The sequence below is a fragment of the Trachypithecus francoisi genome, unplaced genomic scaffold (assembly GCF_009764315.1).
Source record: "Trachypithecus francoisi isolate TF-2019V2 unplaced genomic scaffold, Tfra_2.0 Lachesis_group16, whole genome shotgun sequence".
In the NCBI taxonomy this organism is placed as follows: Eukaryota; Metazoa; Chordata; class Mammalia; order Primates; family Cercopithecidae; genus Trachypithecus; species Trachypithecus francoisi.
In genome coordinates this window covers 24994791-25019133 of record NW_022681461.1, presented here as the reverse complement: position 1 = coordinate 25019133, position 24343 = coordinate 24994791, and the positions used below count along the sequence as shown (strand labels likewise).

At 38.2% G+C, this 24343-nt stretch overlaps 1 protein-coding gene and 1 pseudogene across 1 annotated transcript in view; one reads left to right on the top strand and one right to left on the bottom strand.

Annotated features, from left to right (window-relative positions):
• TMC1 (transmembrane channel like 1) overlaps window positions 1–24343 on the top strand; it is a 184468-nt gene that overhangs the window by 68036 nt on the left and 92089 nt on the right. Inside the window, 2 exon segments of the mRNA XM_033238696.1 lie at window positions 13791–13881; window positions 16085–16166. Coding sequence (XP_033094587.1) covers window positions 13791–13881; window positions 16085–16166 — 173 coding nt within the window.
• Window positions 14827–15998, bottom strand: LOC117099429 (annotated as a pseudogene).

The window sequence follows — 24343 nt, the reverse complement described above, 5'->3', positions numbered from 1 at the left end:
CATTTGATTAGAATGCACATGAGGCAAGCAAAATTAACACAGTCTGTCTATCAAGCCACGTAGATGGCCTTGCAAAGAGCTGAATGCTAGTATATCTAAGAATATGAGATTATGTGTATGATTCATGGTGGAAATGTCTCCTTTGTTAGAGAAATTCCTGCAAACCAATGCCTGGAATGCCCTCTCTGCCTACTTGAATTCTATTAGCCTTTTAGCATCCATTTGAATTCTTATCTCATCTATAATATCTTCAGCAACTCTGAAGCCTCCATTGTCCTCTCCCTTTTCACTTCAAGGCTGTCTTGCATCGTTATGTAACTATTTCAAGGGCCTAGATCTCATTTTCCTTTCCTTTTTTTTTTTTTTGAGACGGAGTCTCGCTCTGTTGCCCAGGCTGGAGTGCAGTGGCCGGACCTCAGCTCACTGCAAGCTCCGCCTCCCGGGTTCACGCCATTCTCCTGCCTCAGCGTCGCGAGTAGCTGGGACTACAGGTGCCCGCCACCTCGCCCGGTTTTTTTTTTTTTTTTTTTTTTTTTTAGTAGAGACAGGGTTTCACCGTGTTCGCCAGGATAGTCTTGATCTCCTGACCTCGTGATCCGCCCGTCTCGGCCTCCCAAAGTGCTGGGATTACAGGCTTGAGCCACCGCACCCGGCCATCATTTTTCTTAATATAGTTTATGTTATAGAAAGGAATCCATATATTTCTTTTATTTCTTTTAAACACTTAACACATTAAGAACATAAAACACACCCAGTAGTTACTTTGAACAAACAAAAAAAGACTAAGTAAAAGGGAGAATGAAAGAATAATAGAAATAAAATGAAATTTTTATCAGCCAGAATTTTGGGTGGATCCTCCTTATAGCTATGTACAGCAATCTATAATTTCAGTGCCATTTCTACCTACTTCTAATAAAAATATTCCCACAGTAAAGGGGTAAGGTGATATTCCACCATTTTGCAACATTTTGGTGATTAGAATTGTTGAGGTACAGTTTTAGACAGAGTTTCCTTCTTATTCTTGGGCTGGTGATTTTAAGATTTATTTGTGAGTTTTAGGTCATGTTCTCCCCAAATCTCATTTCTGCTCAACACAAGAACAGTAAGAGTAGGCTGGGATGCCTTAGAGATATGGCCTGGAACTCTGCAGCCCACATAATACTATCCCTGCCTTCAGGTATTAGTGTTGCTAATAACATGCTCAACTGATTCATTAAAACAAAAGACAAAAAATAAGCAAACATAAAATCATTTTCATAGAGCTTAAAGAGACTATTCAGAGAGACATTTATAAAGTTACCATTATAAAATGCTTCACACTAAGAAAGAATTCATTACAATAATTTGGTTGTAAATTGTGTAAAAATTCTTTTTCCCTCCATCAATTTTAGATTTATTGGCTGGAGCCTTGTAAGCCAGACTGACAAAAGACAGATTAACAAGAGAAAAACAAGCAGAAGTTTACTACCATGTGTATCCTTCTTACTCATGGGACCATGCAGGGATGAGTAACTGAAAGAGCAGGTTAGAACTTGAGCTTACAGAGCATCTTAACAAAAGAACAGTGTATTTTTAGAGAAGTGACAAGACAAAAAGGACTTTGAGTTTCTAGGCTGGCAAATGATGGGAAAGCAAATATATGGGGGAACTAATGGAAAATGAGGACTATTTAGTAAAGCTTGCTGTGCAGATTCCTCTGGTGCCCTCTCTTGACTGATAGGTCTGGAATAGTCTTCAGTGATTAACTTCTGTCCTTCCCAGTAAGAGGGGAATGAAAATAATACCTTTATGTATTTATCTCTTGCTTTTAGGCAAAGGGGGAGAGCAGAGAGCTTTTCTTGTGTCTGCTTCTTCTTGATTGCTTTCAGCTCAAAATAATCTTTATACCATATTTTTGGCATATTTTGGCATAATATGGCACATAATCCTGATACGGCCTATTTTGGGGTGCCATATTCTGCTACCCTCCACATTGTCTCTACCCTTCTATAATCTTAGCAGATAATAGTACAACCTTCCAAAATGTTGGTTTCCTTCTATGAAGAAAACACAGTTTGTGCTGTGACCAGTATTGTAGCTCCTGGGGAAACCTGTATGTTCTCCTCTCTCTTCTCCCCTGCTACTGTAATACTAACAAAAAGATTGTTTAAACCGTAAATTGACTCTGAAAGCAATCAGGTACAAATCAGAGTTAGGAAAAGTTTTAATCAGCAGGTAGAAAAGGGATCTCGTATGTTTTTATTTTTAAATTTTTCGTTAAGCCACTGAAGCCCAGCTTGTTATTTTTCCCTTGTTTCATCTAAAACTACCCCAAGATGCCGGCATGACCTCTAGGGTGTGACTAAAATGTGTTTGAGTCTTTATTTGACATTTAAGCCAGCAATGAAAATTAGCATTGTTTTAGAGCTCCAGGGAGCAAAGAAGTCATCCCGAGTTTGAAGAATTTCTGTGGCAGTAACTTGGAATTTCATACAAATTTGACCTGTCCAAGACTTACTTTAATTATTCACCAACACCAGCATCTGACTTTAACACATCTCCATGAATATCATCAGAACTAGAGAAAAAAAAATTCCCTTAAGAAATCTTTGTACATAGGCCACTCTCATGTTTGTTGCTGATAAAAATTTTAGAGGTCTTAGTAATCTAAAAAATATGTATTTTACCTGTGAAGTGGTACTATCCAAAAGGAACTATACCAAAATACATCAGACAAAAAAGTTAAGAGGTTATAAAAATGCACATGCAATTCTTTTTTTTTTGCTTGTTCTTAGTTTATTTACTGCTTGTTTTCAGATAGTTAGTCAGGTAGTTACTCTTTAGAGATGCGAGATAAAGTATGGACATGAAAAGTAGTTATTTACCAAAGGCAATTATCGAGTATTGAAACATGTAGAGTGCTTACTGCCAGTTCAGGGAGACAACAAAACAATGATATATAATATAGTAGCTTTTTAGCCCAATCTTCCAATAATTGCTTGACCAACATGCTAAATTTAAGAGTTCTTTACCTCTTAAATTTGGTAGTTGCTGTAAATAAAATGTGGTTAGTTCTACAGGGGCAGAAAGATGTGATATTTTGTACCCATCATAAGGTCACAGACAATACTTCTGTAATGAAAGAGGTTTGACAAGAGAAAAACATAACACATTTATTTAACCAAAGTTTTATATGACATGGAAGCCTTCAGAATGTAGATTTGAAGTCCCCAGGGAAACGGTCTATTTTTATGCTTAGATTCAATAAAGAGTGAACAGCCATGTAGAAGTGTTATTAGACAAACAAGGAATTATGGAATAGTAATGATGAGTGGGGAAACCCAGCAATACCTGTCCAGATTCTTCTTGTCCCCACTGCTGTAACATCTCTTCCCCCTCCTGGCTTATTTTGGTATAGTTCCTTTTAGATAGTACTACTCTACAGATAAAATATATATATTTTTATTATGAAGACCACAGTTTTTGTCAGCAACAAATATGAGAGTGTTTCTTCCTCCCTTGACCTACTGTTGACCAAGAGTAGGTCATAGAATTTCTTTATGGCCACCTTCTAGACAGAAAGGTGGAAAAGGTTAGAGTAATAATTCTTGTTTATATGGCCGGCTTTGGGGAAAAGGGGGTTTTAGTTTCTAAGGCCTGCCCTGGGAAAAGGAAACTCTGAATGCTATGGCTGGTTTTGGGGAAGAATGAGGGGTTAGAGGCAGAAGAGCAGGAGAAGGTCAGAGAGACCCTGGCTCTGACGCTGCTTCTGAGGCCTTCCAGTGTCCTTTAGTTCAAGGTGCTTGGCATGCCAAAACAGCACATTCAGGATATCATTTTCTGAGCCCAACAGTTCCATATTCTGCCCCCAACTTGCACGTTGGAATCGTTTGTGGACTTAAAAAAATACTGATGCCATATCCCAGTCCTAGAGACTGTGACTTAATTTAGCTGTCCCCAACCTTTTTGACACCAGGGACCAGTTTCATGGATGACAATTTTTCCATGTACTGGGGCTGGATGAGGAGATAGTTTCAGGATGATTCAAGTGTATTACATTTATTCTGCACATTGTAATATATAATGAAATAATTATACAACTCACCATAATGTAGAATCAGTGGGAGCCCTGAGCTTGTTTTCCTGCAACTATATGGTCCCATCTGGGGGTGATGGGAGACAGTCACAGATCATCAGGAATTAGATTCTCATAAGGAGTTCACAACCTAGATCTCTCACATGTGCAGTTCACAATAGGGTTTGCACTCCTATGAAAATCTAATGCTACCGCTGATCTGACAGGAGGAGGAGCTCAGGTGGTAATACGAGTTAGCAGTGGGGAGTGGCTGTAAAGCAGATGAAGCTTCACCCACTCGCCCACCACTTGCCTGCTGTGCGGCCCAGTTTCTGACAATCATCTGGTCTTCTCACTGGTATTTATTCGTTCAATTAGCATTTGTTGAAATTCACATCTATGCCAGGTGCTAAATTCACATCTGTGCCAATGGCTATGACCTGACAGTCATCTGGTCTTCTCACTGATGTTCATTCATTCAATTAGTGTTTATTGAAATTCACATCTATGCCAGGTGCTATATTAAGTACTGTGAAATTAGTATAAAAAATATAGACCTTTGAGATTCCAGTGCAATGGACTAGAAAGCAACACTTGGGATAACTACTGCAGAAAGGGCAGCGGTTAAGTCACAGTACCTAGAGGGTAGAGGGGATTGTTGGAAAGAAAGAAAGGATCAGGAAAGGTTTTGTGGAGGAGCTGTAGTGTTGGCCTAACTCTAGAACTGAAGATAAAGAAAATGAAGACAACAGGTGTAGGAGAAGAGAAAGGGCATCTTAGAGAAAGGAAACAGCATATGTAAAAGCCTTGATACATTAGAAATCAAGTTGCAGCCAGCTTCTCATCTTATGTTTTCTCTAACTTACCTTGTATATCATTGTTGAAACATTTTTCTCACAGCACTGTATTACACACATCAATTTCCTGCTCGAAAATACTCTGGATCCTTATTAACAACAGAATGAATTCTGCACTGCTGAACCTGACGTTAGGGCATGCCAGCTCCTCCTCTAAAGCATTTAAAATGTCCTCTTCATTGTCTATCTGAAGCCCCCAGGTACATTTTCATCTCTTCACTTTTGCTGATATCATTCCCCTGCACCAAAATGTCCTTCCTACTCCTTTGACCTTGTAACTGAATCCTCCCTTTGTTCAGGGTTCCTTGATACCACTCCATCTCTCATCTCAATCTTGTAGCATTTATGTTTACTTTTACTATTCTTGTTTGTTAGTAATTAGATGGTGCCCTAAATATTTATCTATGTCTTTGCTTTTTAATGGGATTGTAAATTCCTTGCAGAAAAGCGTAGGATCACATTTTTTTATTTCTCTTTCTGCATATGGCACAGTGCCTTAAAATAAACAAAATTTATATTTTAGTACTGATAACAAAACTGAATGACAATAATATAATGAGTTTGGAAAATGGAGAAACCAAGCATTTGCATAATTGCCTAGTCTTTGATCATTGATGCACACTACTTTTATGTAATTATAATGAGAGTATACAAATTGTTCTGTATTCTAAAATTTTACTTGACATTGTGTCATCAAAATTTCCTATGAAAAATAATAAATATCAGCTGGGCACGGTGGCTGACACCTGTAATCCTAGTATTTTGGGAGGCCGAGGTGGGCGGATCACTTGAGGTCAGGAGTTTGGGAACAATCTAGACAAAAAGGTGAAACCTTGTCTCTACTAAAAATACAAAAAATTAGCTGGGTGTGGTGCCACGAGCCTGTAGTCTCAGCTACTGAGGAGGCTGAGATGTGAGAATTGCTTGAACCCAGAAGGCAGAGGTTGCAGTGAGCCAAGATTTGCACCACTGTGCTCCAGCCTGGGCAGACAGAGTCAGTCTCTGTCTCAAAAAAAAAAAAAAAAAAAGATAAATATCTTTGGATTTGGATAATAACTAAAAGCCATTTACCCATGGCGTGCCAGGTACTGCTTTGCTTACACTGTTTCAACTTTTGTACGTTTGTCCTTATTCCAATCCCATGAGGTAAACACTGGTGTTATCCTGGGGAAACTGGGAACACTGAGCTCAAAAAGAGTAGTGCTCTGCCACTTACTAGGTGACCTTGGATACTTATTTTACTTAGAGAATCCTCAGTTTCCTTATCTCTGAGATGGGGATAATAATAGTTCCCACCTTTCAGGATTTTGAGGGGATGAAGTGAGATGATGGACATGAATAGTGCCTGGCAGATGGCCAACACTCTGTGTGCTACAGCTCTTGGGTCACTGTTGCTGATCCCATTTTACAAGTGAGGAAGCTGGATCAGACTTTTAGTAACGCTCCCCAAATCACACACCTGGTGTGTGACAGAGCCAAGATTCAAACCCCTGTCCCAATTATGACATGAGATAGGGATCACAGAATTTATTACAATGTTGTCCAAGTGTAACATTTTACAATTTAGTGCTACAGAGAACATGTGCAGTTTTGAGGGAAAACACAGTTGGATATCTTCAGATTATCTTCTGCTTGGAGAGAAGGAAAAATTGAGAGAGAGAGAGAAAGAGAGAGAGAGAGAGATTCTCACGGGCCCGAGCTCTCTGCAGCAGCATAGCATGGCTGGAGCAGGGCTCAGGCTAGAATTCCTGACTGCTTCCTCCCAGGTAGTGTCATAACTGGGGCTTCTGAAACCCAACACCTGGGCCCTCTCCTTGGGTCTCAATTGGAGGGTTGAATCCTCTCCTGCTTGCTTACTAACAAGAACAATTCCCACTTTCAATGGGGTCACAGTCTGAGGGGAAATGGGCTGGGGTTTTGCCTGGAAGTATCTAGTTATTTCTCAACTTCATAGTTTGGAGACTCAGCATAAAAACTGAAGTCAGCCCTATTAGTACTATTGCTGCTAATACAGCCATCCCCCCTTAACAGAGGGGAATACCTTCCAAGACTCCCCGTGGTTTCCTAAAACCAAGGATACTACTGAACCTGATTGCTGTCAATGAGAACATATTCCTGTTTATGTCTTTCACCCACACATTTAATGCCTTTTCTCTCTTAACTAAGCACTTATTACATAGTATGGCCATAACTTTTGCAGTTTGAAGTACAACAGAAAAACTAGCAGGAATTTCTTTCCCTTCTTCACAATTTCAGGAAGAGAAGACGTCTTACCATAGATCTCAGCAAACTCAGCGTACATTTTTTTTTCTGTCCTTATTAGGTTGAGAACTTTCCCTTTTTGACTTAAAGGAAGTACTTTGTGGCTTCTCTTTGGCATATCCGAATTGCCAGCATCACTAAGCTTATGCTTTGGGGGCATTATTAAGTAGAATAGGGGTTACTGGAACATAAGCATTGTGATACTGTGAGAATCAATCTGAGAACCCAGAGGGCTACTGACTAACAGGAGGAGAGTGCGGACTGTGTGGATTTGCTGAACAAAGGGAGGATTCACTTCCTGACTGGACAGCACAGGATGGCATGAGATTTCATCATGCTACTCAGGACAGCACACGATGTAAAACTTATGCATTGTTTATTTCTGGAATTTTCCATTAAATATTTTTGGACTGCAGTTGACTACTTGTAACAAACTGTGGAAAGCAAAACTGCAGATGAGGGGGAACTACTGTAATAGTTACTGCTTATACTGCTCTTGCTATTTGCCATGGATTAAGCTAAACACATTATATACATTATTTTCTATAATGGATGCAACAATCCTACAGAGTAGCTACTATTATCTCCATTTTGTGGATGAAGCAGCTGGGCATCTTTTTTTTTTTTTTTTTTGAGACGGAGTCTCGCTCTGTCGCCCGGGCTGGAGTGCAGTGGCCAGATCTCAGCTCACTGCAAGCTCCGCCTCCCGGGTTTACGCCATTCTCCTGCCTCAGCCTCCCGAGCAGCTGGAACTACAGGCACCAGCCACCTCGCCCGGCTAGTTTTTTGTATTTTTTAGTAGAGACGGGGTTTCACCGTGTTAGCCAGGATGGTCTCGAACTCCTGACCTCGTGATCCGCCCATCTCGGCCTCCCAAAGTGCTGGGATTACAGGCTTGAGCCACCGCGCCCGGCCAGCTGGGCATCTTAACCATTCCAGCTACCGCCATCAGCATTTACCTTAGGAAAAAGATGTGTTTTGAATAATCACTTCCAGTATTGGGATAATTTTCAATAATTCTACCAGCCTAACTATAAAGTTGTATTATCTAGGAGGCCTCTAGTTCATATTTTTAATCCTTATGCCTTCAAGTAGCTTCTTACCTCTGTAACTCACTACCGCAGTAATATTTCAGGAGAAGCTAGATTCTCTGGACTATTGGTTAAATTCTTTTAAATGGCAGTGTTTGTTATGAAAAGACTTTTCATTCTTCTGGTCCCCTCACTGGAAACTGCTCAAGAGTACAAGTTTTGATTACAGTTGCCTAAACACCAGTTCTGAAATGCCTTTCATTTACTTGAGCAATCAATTGGTTGCTCAATCATACTATCAAACTGAAAACAAGAGGAAAGGAAAGTCAACCGAACCTAACCGAAAAGAGGAACATGTTTCCTGGGATGAGAATGTGTCAAAGGCAGCATAGCATGACCTAAGTCTTCTGTGTAATCATGGTTGTATCATGTGTTATGGGTAAATTATCTATTGTGTAAGTTAGTCCAGTGTGTGCTTCTTCAACTAACTGTGAAAGCATTCTTGAAAGACCATGAAACCTAATTATTCTATTTACCAACACAAAGGATTGATAAATTAATGATGAGGTCAGGTATCATTGTCATTAAATAGACCTCGCTCAATTATTTATCACTGGGTCTGGGGTTACAGCTCAGAGAGCTGTGCATATTGCAACACAGTTTGCTTGAGCTCTGAGACCTGAAGACCAGATTACAGTCTTGGCAGGTGGCTTTTGTTGAATGCAATTCAAGGGGGTGGTACACATTTGTTTCAGTCAGACATTTGGATGTTTTGAGGCCAATAGATATTCAAAGTTTATCTACAAAAGCCTATTTCATTTCAACCATGTAGAAAAATTTCTTTAAATTATACACATAAATACAAATGAGTAGGAGAATCGATTAGCTGTAGAAAGATGTATATGTAAAGATGTTTTCTTGCATCTTAGTGTTCTAAAGACTGTTCTTTATTTTCTCAGATTCTGCTATCTGTCATGGACACTTTAGTGCTCTGTATTGATCAATGTTTATCTTCATATTGGATTTGTTTTTGTACCTTGTTTCTAATTGTACAATGAAATATGTTTTCTGGTTAAGAAATGCGTTATTGAGGAGGATAGAATTGGGTGATACTAGTTTTTTATCATCCTGAAATCATGCCAACTCATTGCAAAGGTCAGTCCTCAAATTGGTATTAAGGCATGCCTTCTCATTGAGTCTCTGATATCTTGCAGCCCAATGTCCCTTCTTGAAGGCCTGTAACCTGCAAAAGTACTTTCTTACATCCTGTGAGCATCAGATATGGGGAATAAAGAATCCCTTCTTGCTAAACAATTATTCTTGGCCCACTCTCTGCCCCTTGGCTTTATTTTAAACCCATTCCGAACATATCTGATTAGTTGAGTCTAGTAATTTTGGCTTGGGTGGGCTATGGGGAGCAAGGATTAGCTAGAATTGCTGTTCAGGGACCTCTTTGGTATAAAACTGGGAGAGGTGGGGATCTCTCAGAGAATGAAGGAAAGGGTAGAGCACTAGGGAAGAGAAGAAATTCATACCTGAGATTATGTAATAGATAATAGAGTCTGGACTTTTGTTTGAAAGCCAGAATCAAGGTATGTATGTTGAGGGTAGGGGGGAGTAGTAATTGAAAGATAAATATGGAACTATACCTAGCATCAAGGAAAACTAATACTAATTGAAGAGACCAAAATAAAACTTGTTTATGTTGTTCAAAGGAAAATTATATTTATAACATATGACAAAAACTTCATTAATGCCATGTAGATAGGGTTCCAGATTATTAACTGAGTTTATAATTAATTTTGTAGTGGTTTTAATTTGGTTGTTACCCTGACTTCCTTCTCTGTCTCTTAAGTTTTGCTAGTTTAATGTTCACAAGCTCAGAAAATTAAAAATCTTGGTAGAAATATGGAGTAGCTATTTCTTTACACTTCTGTTTAGAACAAAGTTGTGCTTTTGAATTGACCACTTATCTGGAAAGTGATATAAATCTAATAAGCAAAACTGGATGTATTTTAAATTATCTGTTAAATACCTAGAGCAGTGGAGATGTCCTGAAAGTGAGTACTTCATTATCACATGAAAAACAGACTTTAATTTTACTACTAAAAAGGATTTCCATTTCTCTATTTATATGTGTTCTTTATACTAGAGATTAATATGATAGCTCCTCTGTATGCTTAGTTTTATGAATTTCAAAATTCTTGATGCCAAATAACTGAAGTATCGTCAATTCTGCCATAACATGATGTATGGGTTCCTAAAAATCCCCACACTATGCATAATTGGGCAATAAAAACACATTTTACAAAAAAGATGGGGATAGGCACACAATACTTAGAAACATCACTAGTGGCACGTTACAAAAAATATGGGAATTTAGTAACAATGACAGCAATATTTTACTCATATTAATGGTTAAGAAACTTACAATAAATATGGCAGTTTACTTTGAAAAAGACCTAACGTTCCCTTGTGGAAGCTGGCCTTCAAAAGGGTTGCAGTTTGTGAGTTTTTGAGAAGTGTTGGGGGGAGAGTCGTTGTTGACCCAGTTGTGAACAGGTGTGGCTTTTCTACCTGTGTGGGGAAGTGTTGATGGATGAGGTGTATGGATTTTGTGTATTCCCACGCTGCTTGGTTTAGCTGGGTGCAGTTTTCTGCATCTACCCGGTGTTTCTTGTGGACAGAATCACACATAAGCAAACCCCAGACTTGTGTTATGATCAAATTGTTCTGCAATATATCAATTATGTTAGAACAAGGTCATGGTTTCAAAACCAGCATTGCCGTAGAATTGACTGTGTAATAATCCCTTCAACACTTTCACATCTATGATCCCACCTTGTTCTTGCCACCATCTTAGCAAGCAGGGGTGCGATTGACTGACCATTTGTTTTCTGAGAAATCTTGACCTATTAAAAGTCACACAGTAACTGAGGGAACCTGTGTCAGAGCTTGCCTAGGTCTGTGTGAGTCTGAGGCAGGCGTGCTTTCCTCTGAAAAGCCAGACACTCATGTATGTGGGACAAAGAGCATCAGAAACATGGGCAAGGTCATAGAGACAGATCCCAGAGACTGGATTAGAAACCAACTCGCCTGATTTTCTGCTTAGAGGCTTCAGTTCACCATTTTAGAAAGTGCCTGCTGGCTGCCACCCTCCCTCCTGTCTTATCACCTCTAAAACACATTGTTAACACTTAGATAGGATATATTTTCTTCACTGAATGAATCTAGAAACCCAGCCATGAGAACTCAGTTTCTAATTTTTGCCATTGATTTATTGGATATTTTAGAATGTGCAAAAGGTTTTAGAAATTGTTTTTCAACTGATTTTTACCAGCACAGAGGTCATGTCAAGTGTCAGGGTGTTTGACAACAAGGCTAGTCTAGTCTATTAATTGAGTTTCAGAGAAGGTTAATGATAAAGGGTGCAATCCCGAAGTCTGGGAATGACTTTGCTTTCAAGCATTAATTATTGTGGAAAATAAAATTATTAGATACTCCCTTGTCTACATCTACCCCAAACTGTGTCAATCAGCTCTATTTCTAGAAGGTTTACATTTATTAAACACTCCCTGTGGTCAGTGCAATGGTCAATGCGATGGAAGCTACAAGACAAGATATTGTATCTGCTATCAGGAAACTGATTTGGGAGTTCTGTTTGGTGACCAAAGAGAATCTTTACCACTGTGTCTATATTTTTATGCCAGAATATGGGTGGGTGCACATGCACAGGTGAGTAATGAGGCCCCACTCCCTAGTATTAGTTAAGTCAGCAGGTATGTGCTGTTTTTTTGGTCACTGTGTATTGTAAAATTCTGAGTTTGGCACTGATACTAAGGAACATCTGACAAAAAAAAATCCTCACTGACCCCTCTTTTTTTTTTTTTTTTTTTTTTTTGAGACAGAGTCTCACTCTGTTGCCCCAGGCTGCAGTGCAGTGGCACGATCACAGCTCACTGCAACCTCCGCCTCCCAGGTTCAAGTGATCCCCCTACCTCAGCCTCCCCAGTAGCTGGGATGACAGGTGCACACCATCACACCTGGTCAATTTTTGTATTTTTAGTAGAGGCGGAGTTTCACTATGTTGGTCAGGGTGGTCTTGAACTCCTGAACTCAAGTGATCTGTCCACCTTGGCTTCCCAAAGTGCTGGGATTATAGGTATGAGCCACTGCGCCTGGGCAGACCCTTCAATTTTAAAAGTTGACTTTATATGTTAATAGGAGTTTAATTATAGTCATATGTTGAAGGGTCTTGTCTGTAAAACCACATATTCCAGGGGCCATCCAACTGAGGACAGCATTGCACTTGTGGAACCACAATCCAGGCTTGGGTTATCTGTTTCTACCATGACAGAGGCCACTCCATCACTTAAACTATATGTTCTGCAGCCCCTGAGAGGTGAAGACAAGCCTGGGTTGCCTCTATTTGTAATTTTCTTTTTTGTAAATTTTTTTGGTAAATTGTTTTTCAAACAAACAACAAATATGACTGGCCCAGTCAGTTCAAGCTGATAGAACAAATGACCATAGACCGGGTGGCTTGAATGACAGGCATTTATTTCTCACAGTGCTACAGGCTGAAAGTCTAACATCGAAGTGCCAGCATGGTCGGGCTCTGGCAAGGGCCGTCTCCCAGGTTGCAGATGGCTGGCTCCTTGTGTCTTCACGTAGTGGAAGCAGGGCTAGCTAGCTCTCTGGCCACTACTTATAAGGGCACTAATTCCATTCATGAGGGTTCTACTCCCATAGTCCAATTACCTCCTAAAGACCCCACCTCCAAATACCATCACATTGGAGATTAGATTTCAACATACAGATTTCAATAGGGACAAAAACATTCAGTCTATAACAATGATCAAACAAGGTTACAAACATTGTAGTGTATGTAGCATGCTTGCATTATGTTTTGATGAATTAATGTTTTTTATTATGTATACCAAAGAAACCAATGTAACTGCTGTAAATGTATAAATATTTGGGAGTAATGTTAAAGTTTACATTTAAAGCCCTTTCTGAATGTGAGGCTGAAAGTATTCCATTTCTCTCTCTTTCTCTTCTCAACCCCATTTGCTTTACAGAATGATTTTTCTGTTTTAGGTCATAATTGCTTTTTTTTTAAACAGGATTAAGTACCAGGTCATTAAGTGTGTTCTATGTCAGTTGGATCTAACCTCTCTGCCTTTTTCTTTTTTGCTAAAGGAATTCTTTAAAAATAAGAACGGGAAGTGTTTTAAAATAAACATTTGACTGCCAGAATCTGATGTAAACTTCAGACTCAATTTTACATGTGATAGAAATGAAAAAAACTAAGGTTCTCTATTATGACATTTAGCATCAATTCCTTTTCAATGATTCCAGCTGATTAATAAGTGAGCTAAAATATCTTACTCTTCCTGGTCAGCATTTAAAAATTTAAACATGGATTGAAAATCTCTAGGTTATGAAATACAGTCTAGGTTCACTTGTGAGGGATCTAGAAGAAATAAGACTGCAGACCTGGTAAAATCAATTGTCCACTAGTTCTATATTCTAGTCATTGCAACTCACCTCCCTTTATCCCTTATGTTATTTTTGTTTTCTCAGGGAAGCAAAAAAATTTGTGAATGAAAATGAAGGGGCCCTTGGGAAAGGAAAAGGAAAACGGTGGTTTGCGTTTAAGATGATGATGGCCAAGGTAGGTATTTTTCTAGTTGTCTGGTTTATGGCATATTGCCTCTAAGAAGAACATTGATTCTTTTCTAAAGGGGTGAAAAAAATCTTACATTTTGTATATATAAAACACAAATATTCATACAGTATAAACACAGTATATCTGTGGTATTGAAATTTACAGGGGAGATTTAAAAAATTATTCTTAGAGGAGTTAAATGAAAAATAAGTCAAGAAATACAGATTTATGGCAAAAGACTTACTTGTGTGACTTCGGCACTTCCTTTTTCATTTTCATTCTCTGAAAGTGAAGGGGTTCTGGTCAAGTTGTTTTCCTCAAAGTGTCTATATAGTTTTTTTTCTACCAGGAACATCAACTATACGGTGGACAGAAAATAAGAAAAAAGATGATATACTGATACAAATATAGATTTTGGGGAAAGACAGAAAGGCAACTAACATTTATTTAACGCTTACTATGTGCCAAGCACTGAATTGAATTCTTTTATAAAGTTATATTTAATTCTTACAGTAAAGCAGGAACATAGATATTATTATCTCCTCTTTACAAATGTTATACCAACTGTAAGCTAAATGTACTCCATAAAGTTTTGTGAATAAAGTTCATATATCTTAACTTTCATATATATATACACACACACACACACACACACACACCCCACACATAAAATAGATTAATTTTGTCTGTTTTTCTACAATTTAAATAAATGGAATCATATAGTATCTATGCATTTGTTTTTGGCTTCTTGGATGCAATGTTATGTTCACAAGATATATCCACATTGTTGTGGGAGTTATAGTTCATTTTTATTCATGTGTGGTATTCTATTGTATAAAGATGCCATGACAATTTATTTACCCATTCTATTGTAGATTGGACATTTGGGCTGTTTCTAGTTATGAGTAATTTTTGTTTGTTTGTTTGTTTTTAAAATTAACTCATACACAATTACTTGTCTTCTGGTTTGTTGAAACAATAATTCAGACATTTGCTACAATAATGTCTGTTAAAATGGCTGGCCATGAAATCTCCAGCAATACATTCATCTGAAGGGCATTCTTGATGAAGGCAACTAATTTTGCCATTTTCATCCACCCTGTAGTATTTCAGGACAGCCAGCTTAACTTTCCTTTTCTTTTGCTTATTCTTCTTTGGAGTGGTGTAAGATTTCTTCCTTTTCTTAGCACCACCATGAAGTCTCAACACAAGATGAAGAGTAGACTCCTTTTGAATGTTGTATCCAGACAAAGCACATCCACCTTCCAGTTTCTTGCCAACACAGATCAGTCTTTGCTGATCAGTAGAAATTCCTGTTTTATCCTAGATCTTGGACTTTGCATTTTCTGTTGTATCCAAGGGTTCAAACTCAATAGTGATGGTCTTTCCCATAAGGGTTTTTAAAGAAAATCTGTGTTTTCATGGTGGTTCCACTGCAGAAGACAGACGGAAAAAAAAGCGTGGGCAATCTTTTGAACTGTAGACTTGTCTCATGCTATTATTTAGACAATAGTGCCTGTCCAGCTTCTACTTCATCCCTGCATAATGTGCACACATGCAAAATTCTCTGCCACATTCTCATTCTTCCCGGTGGTCCTCTTGACCATGGATGACCCAACACTGTAGTTAAATAGAAAGAAGGCCTTTTGCAAAAAGAATTTGTGACTTGTTTTCTTCTGTTTCCATTAAGCTGACTATTCTGCCTCTACCAGATTGAAGTGTCTCGTGTCATAGAACTTACCATCTTGTATTGAACTCACCTATTTGTACACAAACTACCCTGGTAGATCAGAAGGCTTTCAAAACAGGACCTGGAAATAAAAGACAGAAAATAAAATGTATTCATATTGAGTCCTTCATACAATGAAAACTAATTAAACACACACTCTGTTCCAATCACCCTATTATGTGCTAATTCCCTGCTTTCTTATTGTTTTATATAATAAATAGCTCTTTCTGAGAGGCCAGCATATTTTCCACAAAACAGGGGGGTTGATAAACATTTTTTTGTTGAATTAAATTGGTCTAGGGTTAGTGGAGAACAGGGAAGCAAGTGTAACCTACTGTTTCCCCCTTTGACTAGAAAGCAGTATTTGCTGCCAGAGAGACATTTCCAAGCTCATTGCATTATCATGTTTTGAGGTAGGGGATAAACATCTTGACAAATCAAGAGGTTGGAATTTACTGTTGTACTTGACTTTCTTTTCAGAAATGGGTAAAATTCCTTCGTGATTTTGAGAACTTCAAAGCTGCGTGTGTCCCATGGGAAAATAAAATCAAGGCTATTGAAAGTAAGTGCTCATCAGATCTCAGATGGAGAAGGTTGTCTTAGAGAAATAGCTCATAAGCTTATCAGATGCCTTTCTCAGTTTCTGGACTTTTGGAAAGACTGGAAACAAATGAACAAAAACAATCAAATAAACAAAAACGTTGTTTATGCCTGCTTTCATCACTGTGAAGATTTGCTAGCACTTACCAAGGACAATACTGGGGACCCCACTCTCATGTTCTACCTTAGTCCAAAACATTACCATTCTAACCTGGTTTTCTTTCCTATACAGGGAAGTCACTATTGTGCACAATGACATTGAGTCATCTTATTTGGAAGGCAGAGATTTTATTTTGGCAATGAACATGACATTGAGAATACATACTCTCATGAATGTTAGACAGTAATCAAAATGAACAATGTTTTAAAAAGTGAAGAAGTTTTGGTCTGGGAGCAGTGGCTCACGGGTGTAATCCTAGCACTTTGGGAGGCTGAGGTGGGCGGATCACTTGAGGTCAGGAGTTCAAGACCAGCCTGGCCAACATGGTGAATCCCCATCTCTACTAAAAGTACAAAAAGTTGGCCAGGCCTGGTGCAAGAGCCTGTAGCCCCAGCTACTCGGGAGGCTGATGCAAGAGAATCACTTGAACCTGGGAGGTAGGGGTTGCAGTGAGTTGAGATCGCACTATTGCGCTCCAACCTGGGTGACACAATGAGACTCTGTTTCAAAAGAAAGAAAGAAAGAAGGAAAGAAGGAAAGAAGGAAAGAAGGGAGGAAGGGAGGAAGGGAGGAAGGGAGGAAGGAAGGAAGGAAGGAAAGAAAGGGAGAGAGAAAGGAGGGAGGGAGGGAGGGAGGAAGGAAGGAAGAGAGGAAGGAAGGAAGGAAGGAAGGAAGGAAGGAAGGAAAGAGAAGTCTTAAAACCTCATTTTCAAATCTCTGAAGTAGAATAAGCAATAGTCATCCAGGAGCTTGCTATCTGAATATTCACATTGTGCATTTATTTTGTGGAATATTCATAGGAAGGAAGGAAGGAGAGTATAGCAAATCAAAAACCTATTTATCAGTGCTTTAGGCTTAGAATAAGGCAAATAAAAATTTTAAAGTATTGTAAATAAAAATAGTAAATAGTTTTTTAAAATAATAATCTAAAAAAAGGGATAACATTTGAAACAATTTTGAGCATAATCTTACCATATTCTGGTTTCTAATGGTTTCAACTAGGATCTGATTTTTATCCATTCCTCTCTAGATTGGAGGCAAGTTTTCCTGCTGGTTAAGTGTGGCGTTGTATAATTAAAATGGAGGCTCCATAGGGAGATAACACAGCTGATGGATAGCTTGCTGACATGATTGGGCATGTTTTAGGAGTGGCTAACCCTCGGTTCCCTGTCTCTCAATATTGGATGGCAATTATTAAGTGGCAATGAATTAAAATACATCAGCTCATTTATTGTACCCCCTTTCAGACACTCCCAGTGCCATTTCTTTCTTGCTTTAATTTCCTCCTTAACACTTACCACTATCTGAAATACTATATCTTTAATTTAATTTTTTGATGCAATCTTAATTCATTTTATTTCATGTTCATTTCTCCCAATAGGTGGGAAATTTAGTTTTGTTCACTCCTGCATTCCACTTGGCAGTTAATAAATATGTATTAAATAAAATTACAGACAAACTCGCTAAATGTCTAACATTCCAGGAAAAAAAGAAAGGAATTTAGATACATCAAAAAAGAGCAGGCATCATGGATTTCTTAGGTTTTAACTGTACAACTCAAACGTGGTAGGTTGAGAGGCATTGAAAAACAGAAGGCCATTTGGAGCATTAAGATCCTGATACAATATATATGGTAAGAACTCTGAATTTGGTCTTTGCTTTGCTGCAGATTAGATGTTTGGCTTCGAGCCAGTCATTTAACCCCTCTGAACCTCAGTCTACTAATTTATAAAATTATAGGGCTGAGTCTTGATCAGTTGTTAGATAAATCCCAAGAAATTTGTAATTAATGATAGGTAAATACATACATTTGAAAATTATTTTTAAAGCACACTAGAGCAGGTTCCAGCCTATCCTAATAGTAATATCATGCTCATTTGGGTTCCAATAGGCTATAGCCCATGAGACAAAAACAGACAGAATTATTTCTATTGCCAGAAATTACACGCAGCAAGAGTTACACATATGACCACCATCCATCATGAGTGTCGCAGTAGAAAAGACAGATTGAGAGCTATCCAATAATAACCTTCGGTTATCTCCTCTCTTCTTCTCCTCTTCTAGTAAATTTGGAAAGCCAAGCTGGAAAATTCAGGCAAATGTAGATTATTTTTCTTTCCATATATAATTTATGATTTGATTAGTTTGTCATGACTTTTTCACTGTTAATGGTGCTGTGTCTCAACAGTGAAGAATTGAGCTTTATTTTTTATTCTATCAATATTCACCACACCTCTATTTATTGAGTACCACCATGAGTCAGATGCTCTATGAACATTATTTCATTTAATCTTCCTGCATGTGCACATTAACCTTCCTATTTTACAGTTGTGGTTAAATAACTGTTCCAGAATTAGTAGCAGAGCTGAGATATAAGGCAAAATCTGTCTGGGTTCAAAACGTATGCTTTTCCATGTGTTATGCTGCTTTTTCCTTTAGGGAAGATTTTATATACTTTTTCTTTTTAAACATGTTTTGCACCAGTTCCTAAAAAGTGTTCTACGAGGCCAATGGCAGGATGAACAGTTATAGATTTTCTTGATCGTTATCAAGGAATTATTTTTCATTTTCTCATGTATTTACTTTTTAGTGAGTGATTTATTTAATTACATGTTTTGTATCCTATGAGATGCTTAATGTACTGATTTTAATGATGACCATGAGATTTTGGGCTATAGTATTAGTTGAAAAGAATATGAAACCTATGTAAGAATATATTATTAGAGCATTGGATTGGACTATCTTATAAAAAGTACCCTACTAAATATAGGTAAAGCATGTATCTGTGATGGCCTTTGAAACTGAACTTAATGAAAAATGGGAAGAAATAGGACATGTAATTGATTTTCTAAGAGTTGAGGTCTTTTTGACCCCTACCACCTCTATAGTTCGGACAATCTGTTTAAATCTCTGGTCCTCTGTTTCCACATTTGGGGCTTCTACAATATCTGCCACATCTTGGATTCAACTAGTCACTATACAAGATCATTTCCAGCTCAACATTCTATGATGTATAAGTTATAGTCAGGTTTACATGTGTATGTGGGCATATGAAATTCATTAATTCATACTTTTGATTGATAAATCCTGAAAAATTTAAATGCAAAGCAGATTTATACTAAGAGAGGACTGTATAATTGCCTTCTCAAATTCTTTTCAAAATAAAGTCGGTTAAGTATGTACCCTACTTACAGAATATATATTTAATTGTAAAACTAATATAAATGCTTTTCTCTTAAATAAATGGCCATTTAATCTTACAAAAGGTTCGGAAGTATCATTATATTCCATTTCGACATCAGAATCATCTAATATATATCTTGTTTAATCCTCAGAATAAGCCTGACATTATTGATTAACTGAGCAAATACTGGATGCCTAACATGTCTCCTTACGTGTGTTTCTAGACACTGTTGCTACTGACAAAGACAGCAAAGACTCTACCCTCATTGATCTTACATTCAAATGTGTTAATGTATGTATGCTTGGATGGGGAAGACAAATTATAATATAAGCAAATAAATAATGAAGGTAAATGGCATGGTCAAAAGAGGAGCTGTTGCCTTCCATTCCCAGCAGCCTTTCTAATCCACTTTGTCCTTCTCTCTGCTCAATATCTAAATAATACTGAACAAGTATTTTTAAAATGTGCTTTTAAAGGAGTTCAAAATCAGCAGCCTTCACTGAATTTTCCCAAAGTTCTGTCCAATAATTTGCAGAATCAAGAGTGGGACCCAAATTAGAGTGTAAAATTCATACCGTTTCCATCTTGATTCCAGTAAGACCTAGATCTCTTTATTAGTGTGAAGTGGATTCTCACCTGACGACTCCCAACTGTTTTTCACTTAAAAAATAGATTTGATAATTTCTCACAGAGGATACTATGACGTTATGCATCACGTGGGAATACTGTGGGGTTTTACTGTCACGTCAGCCCTAAGGGGATCATGCCTAAAACTCGAGGGTTACTCTTGTGGACACATCTCGTTCATCTCATTGAATTGTGTATTTTTCTGAAGCAACTGCATATTTATACCTCCAGAAAATATAATCTATACCCATTGTGATGCCAACGTTATTATTAGGACCATAAATTAAATAATTGAATGTATTTCTAGCTGATAATTGCAAGTTTTTCTCAGGATCAAAATCTGCTTTTTTCTAATAATAGATTACATCATCAAAATTATGGTGTCAGAAACCTATTTTTTCCAGACTGGAACTAGCTTTGGATAGGCAACCCAAACACAGGGCTTAAACCTTATGTTTCCTGGCTGCCCTAAGAACTCTAGAAAATACAAATCAATTTTGTCACTTTTAATTCCCTACCCCTAAATAGTTTGAAAAAATTGTGCTTCATATCCTGCCTAACATGATGGTGTTTATATTGTAGTCACACAGCAGGTCATTTAATTGGTCTTTTCCCATTTAGAAGTGCTCATATTTATCTGCTTGTTTTATTACCCATCTGTTCAAGAGGAAATGATGTGTTATGACATCGTTTTACAAATTACTTTGCCTTAATAATAAGCAACCAGAGAGTTGAAATTTTAACTTTAATTTGAAAGAAACAAGAATATTTAGTACCAAGAATATGCTTAAGTGTAAAGCCTCAGTTTAATACATATTAGAGACTCTGTTTTGTTTTGTTTTGTTTTGAGACAGAGTCTTGCTCTGTTGCCCAGGCTGGAGTGCAGTGGTGCGATCTTGACTCACTGTAACCCTCTGCCTTCTGGGTTCAAGTGATTCTCCTGCCTCAGCCTCCTGAGTAGCTGGGATTATAGGCTCCTGCCATCATGCCCAGCTAATTTTTGTATTTTTAGTAGAGATGGGGTTTTGCCATGTTGGCCAGGCAGGTCTTGAACTCCTGACCTCGTGATCTGCCCGGCTCGGCCTCCAAAAGTGCTGGGATTATAGGAGTGAGCCCCCAAGCCTGGCCAAGACTCTGTTTTTATACATTAATAATTTACTATGGAAGCAGCATTTATCAGTCTGATTAAAGAAAAAAGAATTGGTCATTATGGGCCTCATATTTGTGAATTTGACTGGCTTTAGCTGATAGATGGATATTATCTATGCCTATTGTTTCAGAAACACATATTCATTGCATATTTATTGTATATATCATAGTTTTAAGAAAATTAATTGAACTATGTTTTACTTAAGGGGCCATATGGCAGTGTGGTTAAAAGAGATCTAGATTTGGAGTCAAACACCTGTAGCTCAAGACTGCCTGGTTTAGAAGCCTGGCTTCCTCATTTACTAGTATGTAACCTATAGACCTAAGTCTCTGTAAAATGAGAAAACAATAGTTCCCATCTTGCAAGTATTTGATGATCATTAAATAAGTTAATACATACAGATCAAATTGGTGTTTGAAACAACGATTCATTAAATGTTACCTATTAGTAATCAATTTTTGAGTCAGTCAACTACTGTGTTCAAATTTTTGTTTCCTGATTCATGGTGGGACTAAGAATACTTAACCTCATTAAGTTCTAGTGGCAGCATAATGCGTTGATGCTGATAAAGTTCTTGAAACACATAACTGACCATCAAGATATGCTAGCTATTATTATTATTATTACTACTCATTTTGCTTCCTTACACTGAGAGACTAAGTATGTAAAAATTGCTATTCTTTTCATTTATGCTCTTTTAGACACACTAATCAGGCATTTCTTTTTAGTGAACATCAGTTTTAGTCAACAACATCCAGTAGGATAGAACCACTAGATAAAAGGGATAAAGAGGGAAGATTTCTTCTTTTTTATTTTTGTGTTGAGACAGGAAAAACTGGAGTTTTTATGACAACCCATTGTTTCATTTTCTGTCCTTTAAGATCTTCGTTTGTTTTGTTACTGTGTTTTCTCCTCTGCCATTGATAGGTCTAGTGTAGAAGAAACTTCGTCTTCTGGATTTCTTAGTGTCTTCTACCTATGTCTGGGTCTTTCTATAGTCATTGTAGTTTTAATGAAATCTGTTGGCCTGCAATTCATTTTCTTTACACTTACATTTTCTTACACTTTACACTGTAAAGATTCAACCTCCAAATAAAATAGTTGTGAAGCCACTGTCAAATCTGAGAACTGGAGTTTGGAAGTTTTGAACTCTAAAGTATATTTCATTATACTGCGTGTGCATGTTGGAGGAGGGGATACTTTCTGAAACATCTTAATTCACTTCTCTCTTTTGCATTTAGGTATATTTGTATTCCACACACAAGAAACTCATTTGCCAGGGATTGTGTTTAGGTGGTGAGAGGGTGGGCTGTGGCAATAATTAGAAGAGCAAAACCATAAGAAGGAAGGAAGGAAGGAAGGAGGAAGGAAGGAAGGATGGAAGGAAGGAAGGAAGGAAGGGTGGGTTAGTATCCTGTATGTGGAACTTCATACTGGAGGATCTCACATGTGACTCCAGGGAAGAACCTACCTTGATTCCTAGCGACCAAAGCTTTCCTCCGGTAAATGAGGAACTGTAATGAGTAACAAACTGGAATTCCACTGCGTTCAATAAAACATGATGAATGAACCTGGCTGAGCAACCCTCAGGTAGCCGTTACCACAGAACGTAGATAACAGCCATGAAATGGTATGAAGTCACAGGGAGCCAAGAGGGTGATCAGATGTCCTAGGAGAAGCAGACCAGTGCACCTGGTGACAGCACTGGGCTGGGGTGGGGTGGGGTTGTGTATCAAAACCACACACCCTTAGAAACGTTATAGAACTCTGCACTCCTCGGCAATGTGAAATCAATCCAAATTCCCTTGTGAGTATAAAGAAAAATGCTCAGACTTCAAAATCACTGATTTCTTCCAAAATATCCATTTAAAGGTTGACTTCTTAAGTTTCTAAAAAAATCTGCCACTGTGTTATGGGAATAAGAAAGATGGTAGGTAAAGAACAGACAAAGTGGCCGGCCGCGGAGCTCACTCCTGTGATCCCAGCACTTTGGGAGGCCGAGGCAGGTGGATCACGAGGTCAGGAGATGGAGACCAGCCTGGCCAACATGGTGAAACCCCGTCTCCACTAAAAATACAAAAATTAGCCAGGTGTGGTGGCGGGCGCCCGTAATCCCAGCTACTCAGGAGGCTGAGGCAGGAGAATCGCTTGAAACTGGAAAGCAGAGGTTACAATGAGCCAAGATTGCACCACTGCACTCCAGCCTGGGTGACAAGGGCAAAACTTCTCAAAACAAAACAAAAAGATAATAGACAAAGGTCCAGAAATAGAGGCATTACTGTCCTGTGAGGCTGGCCTCATCTAAGTAAGTAGAGACTGGAATTTGCTACCCATGAGCCTTCCTTTTCCATTGGTAATGCTTCCCCACTGATAATGTTTCAAAGCCAGAAGGCTCCAGAAAATCATTGGTCAATAGAGATGTTTAGCTGAATGTTAGCTGAATGGGACAGAACACATGGGCTAATGCAGCCGGGGACTGAAGCTGTTGTTTTTTCTTGGGCAACTGACAATGATAATGTGGAAGATTGGGAAAGTTAGCAACTTGGTGCTGAATCTTAAATGACCATCAAAGAAACTTTTTCTTTTGTAAATCTATGAAATTTTGAAATTTGAACCTAAGACTTAAATTCTTCATTTTTCTTCTTCCACTCTCTGCTTTAAGAAGGTGCTTTTTATTTTTTATTTTATTTTTTCTGTCAACAAGAATTAACCAATCACTTTACTTTTCACTTCTGGGGGCAGGGGTGAGTTGACTGAACATTCTTGCCTGTTGCCTATTCATTCCCCAAAGCTGAAGTGGTGTTTTAAAAGTCATACTCATCACCCCTTCCTCTGGTCCTAATGCTTAACACCTGTCAGTGTGTGGTTTGGCCTCTCCATCCTTATCTGTTACCACTTTCCCTCACTCATGTACTCCAACTGCACAGGCCTGAGTTTTGTTCCTCAATTGTTCCAAGCCCTTGCCCCTTAGGATCTTTGTTCTGGCTTTTTCCTCTGCTTGAGCTGCTCTTCCCCAGC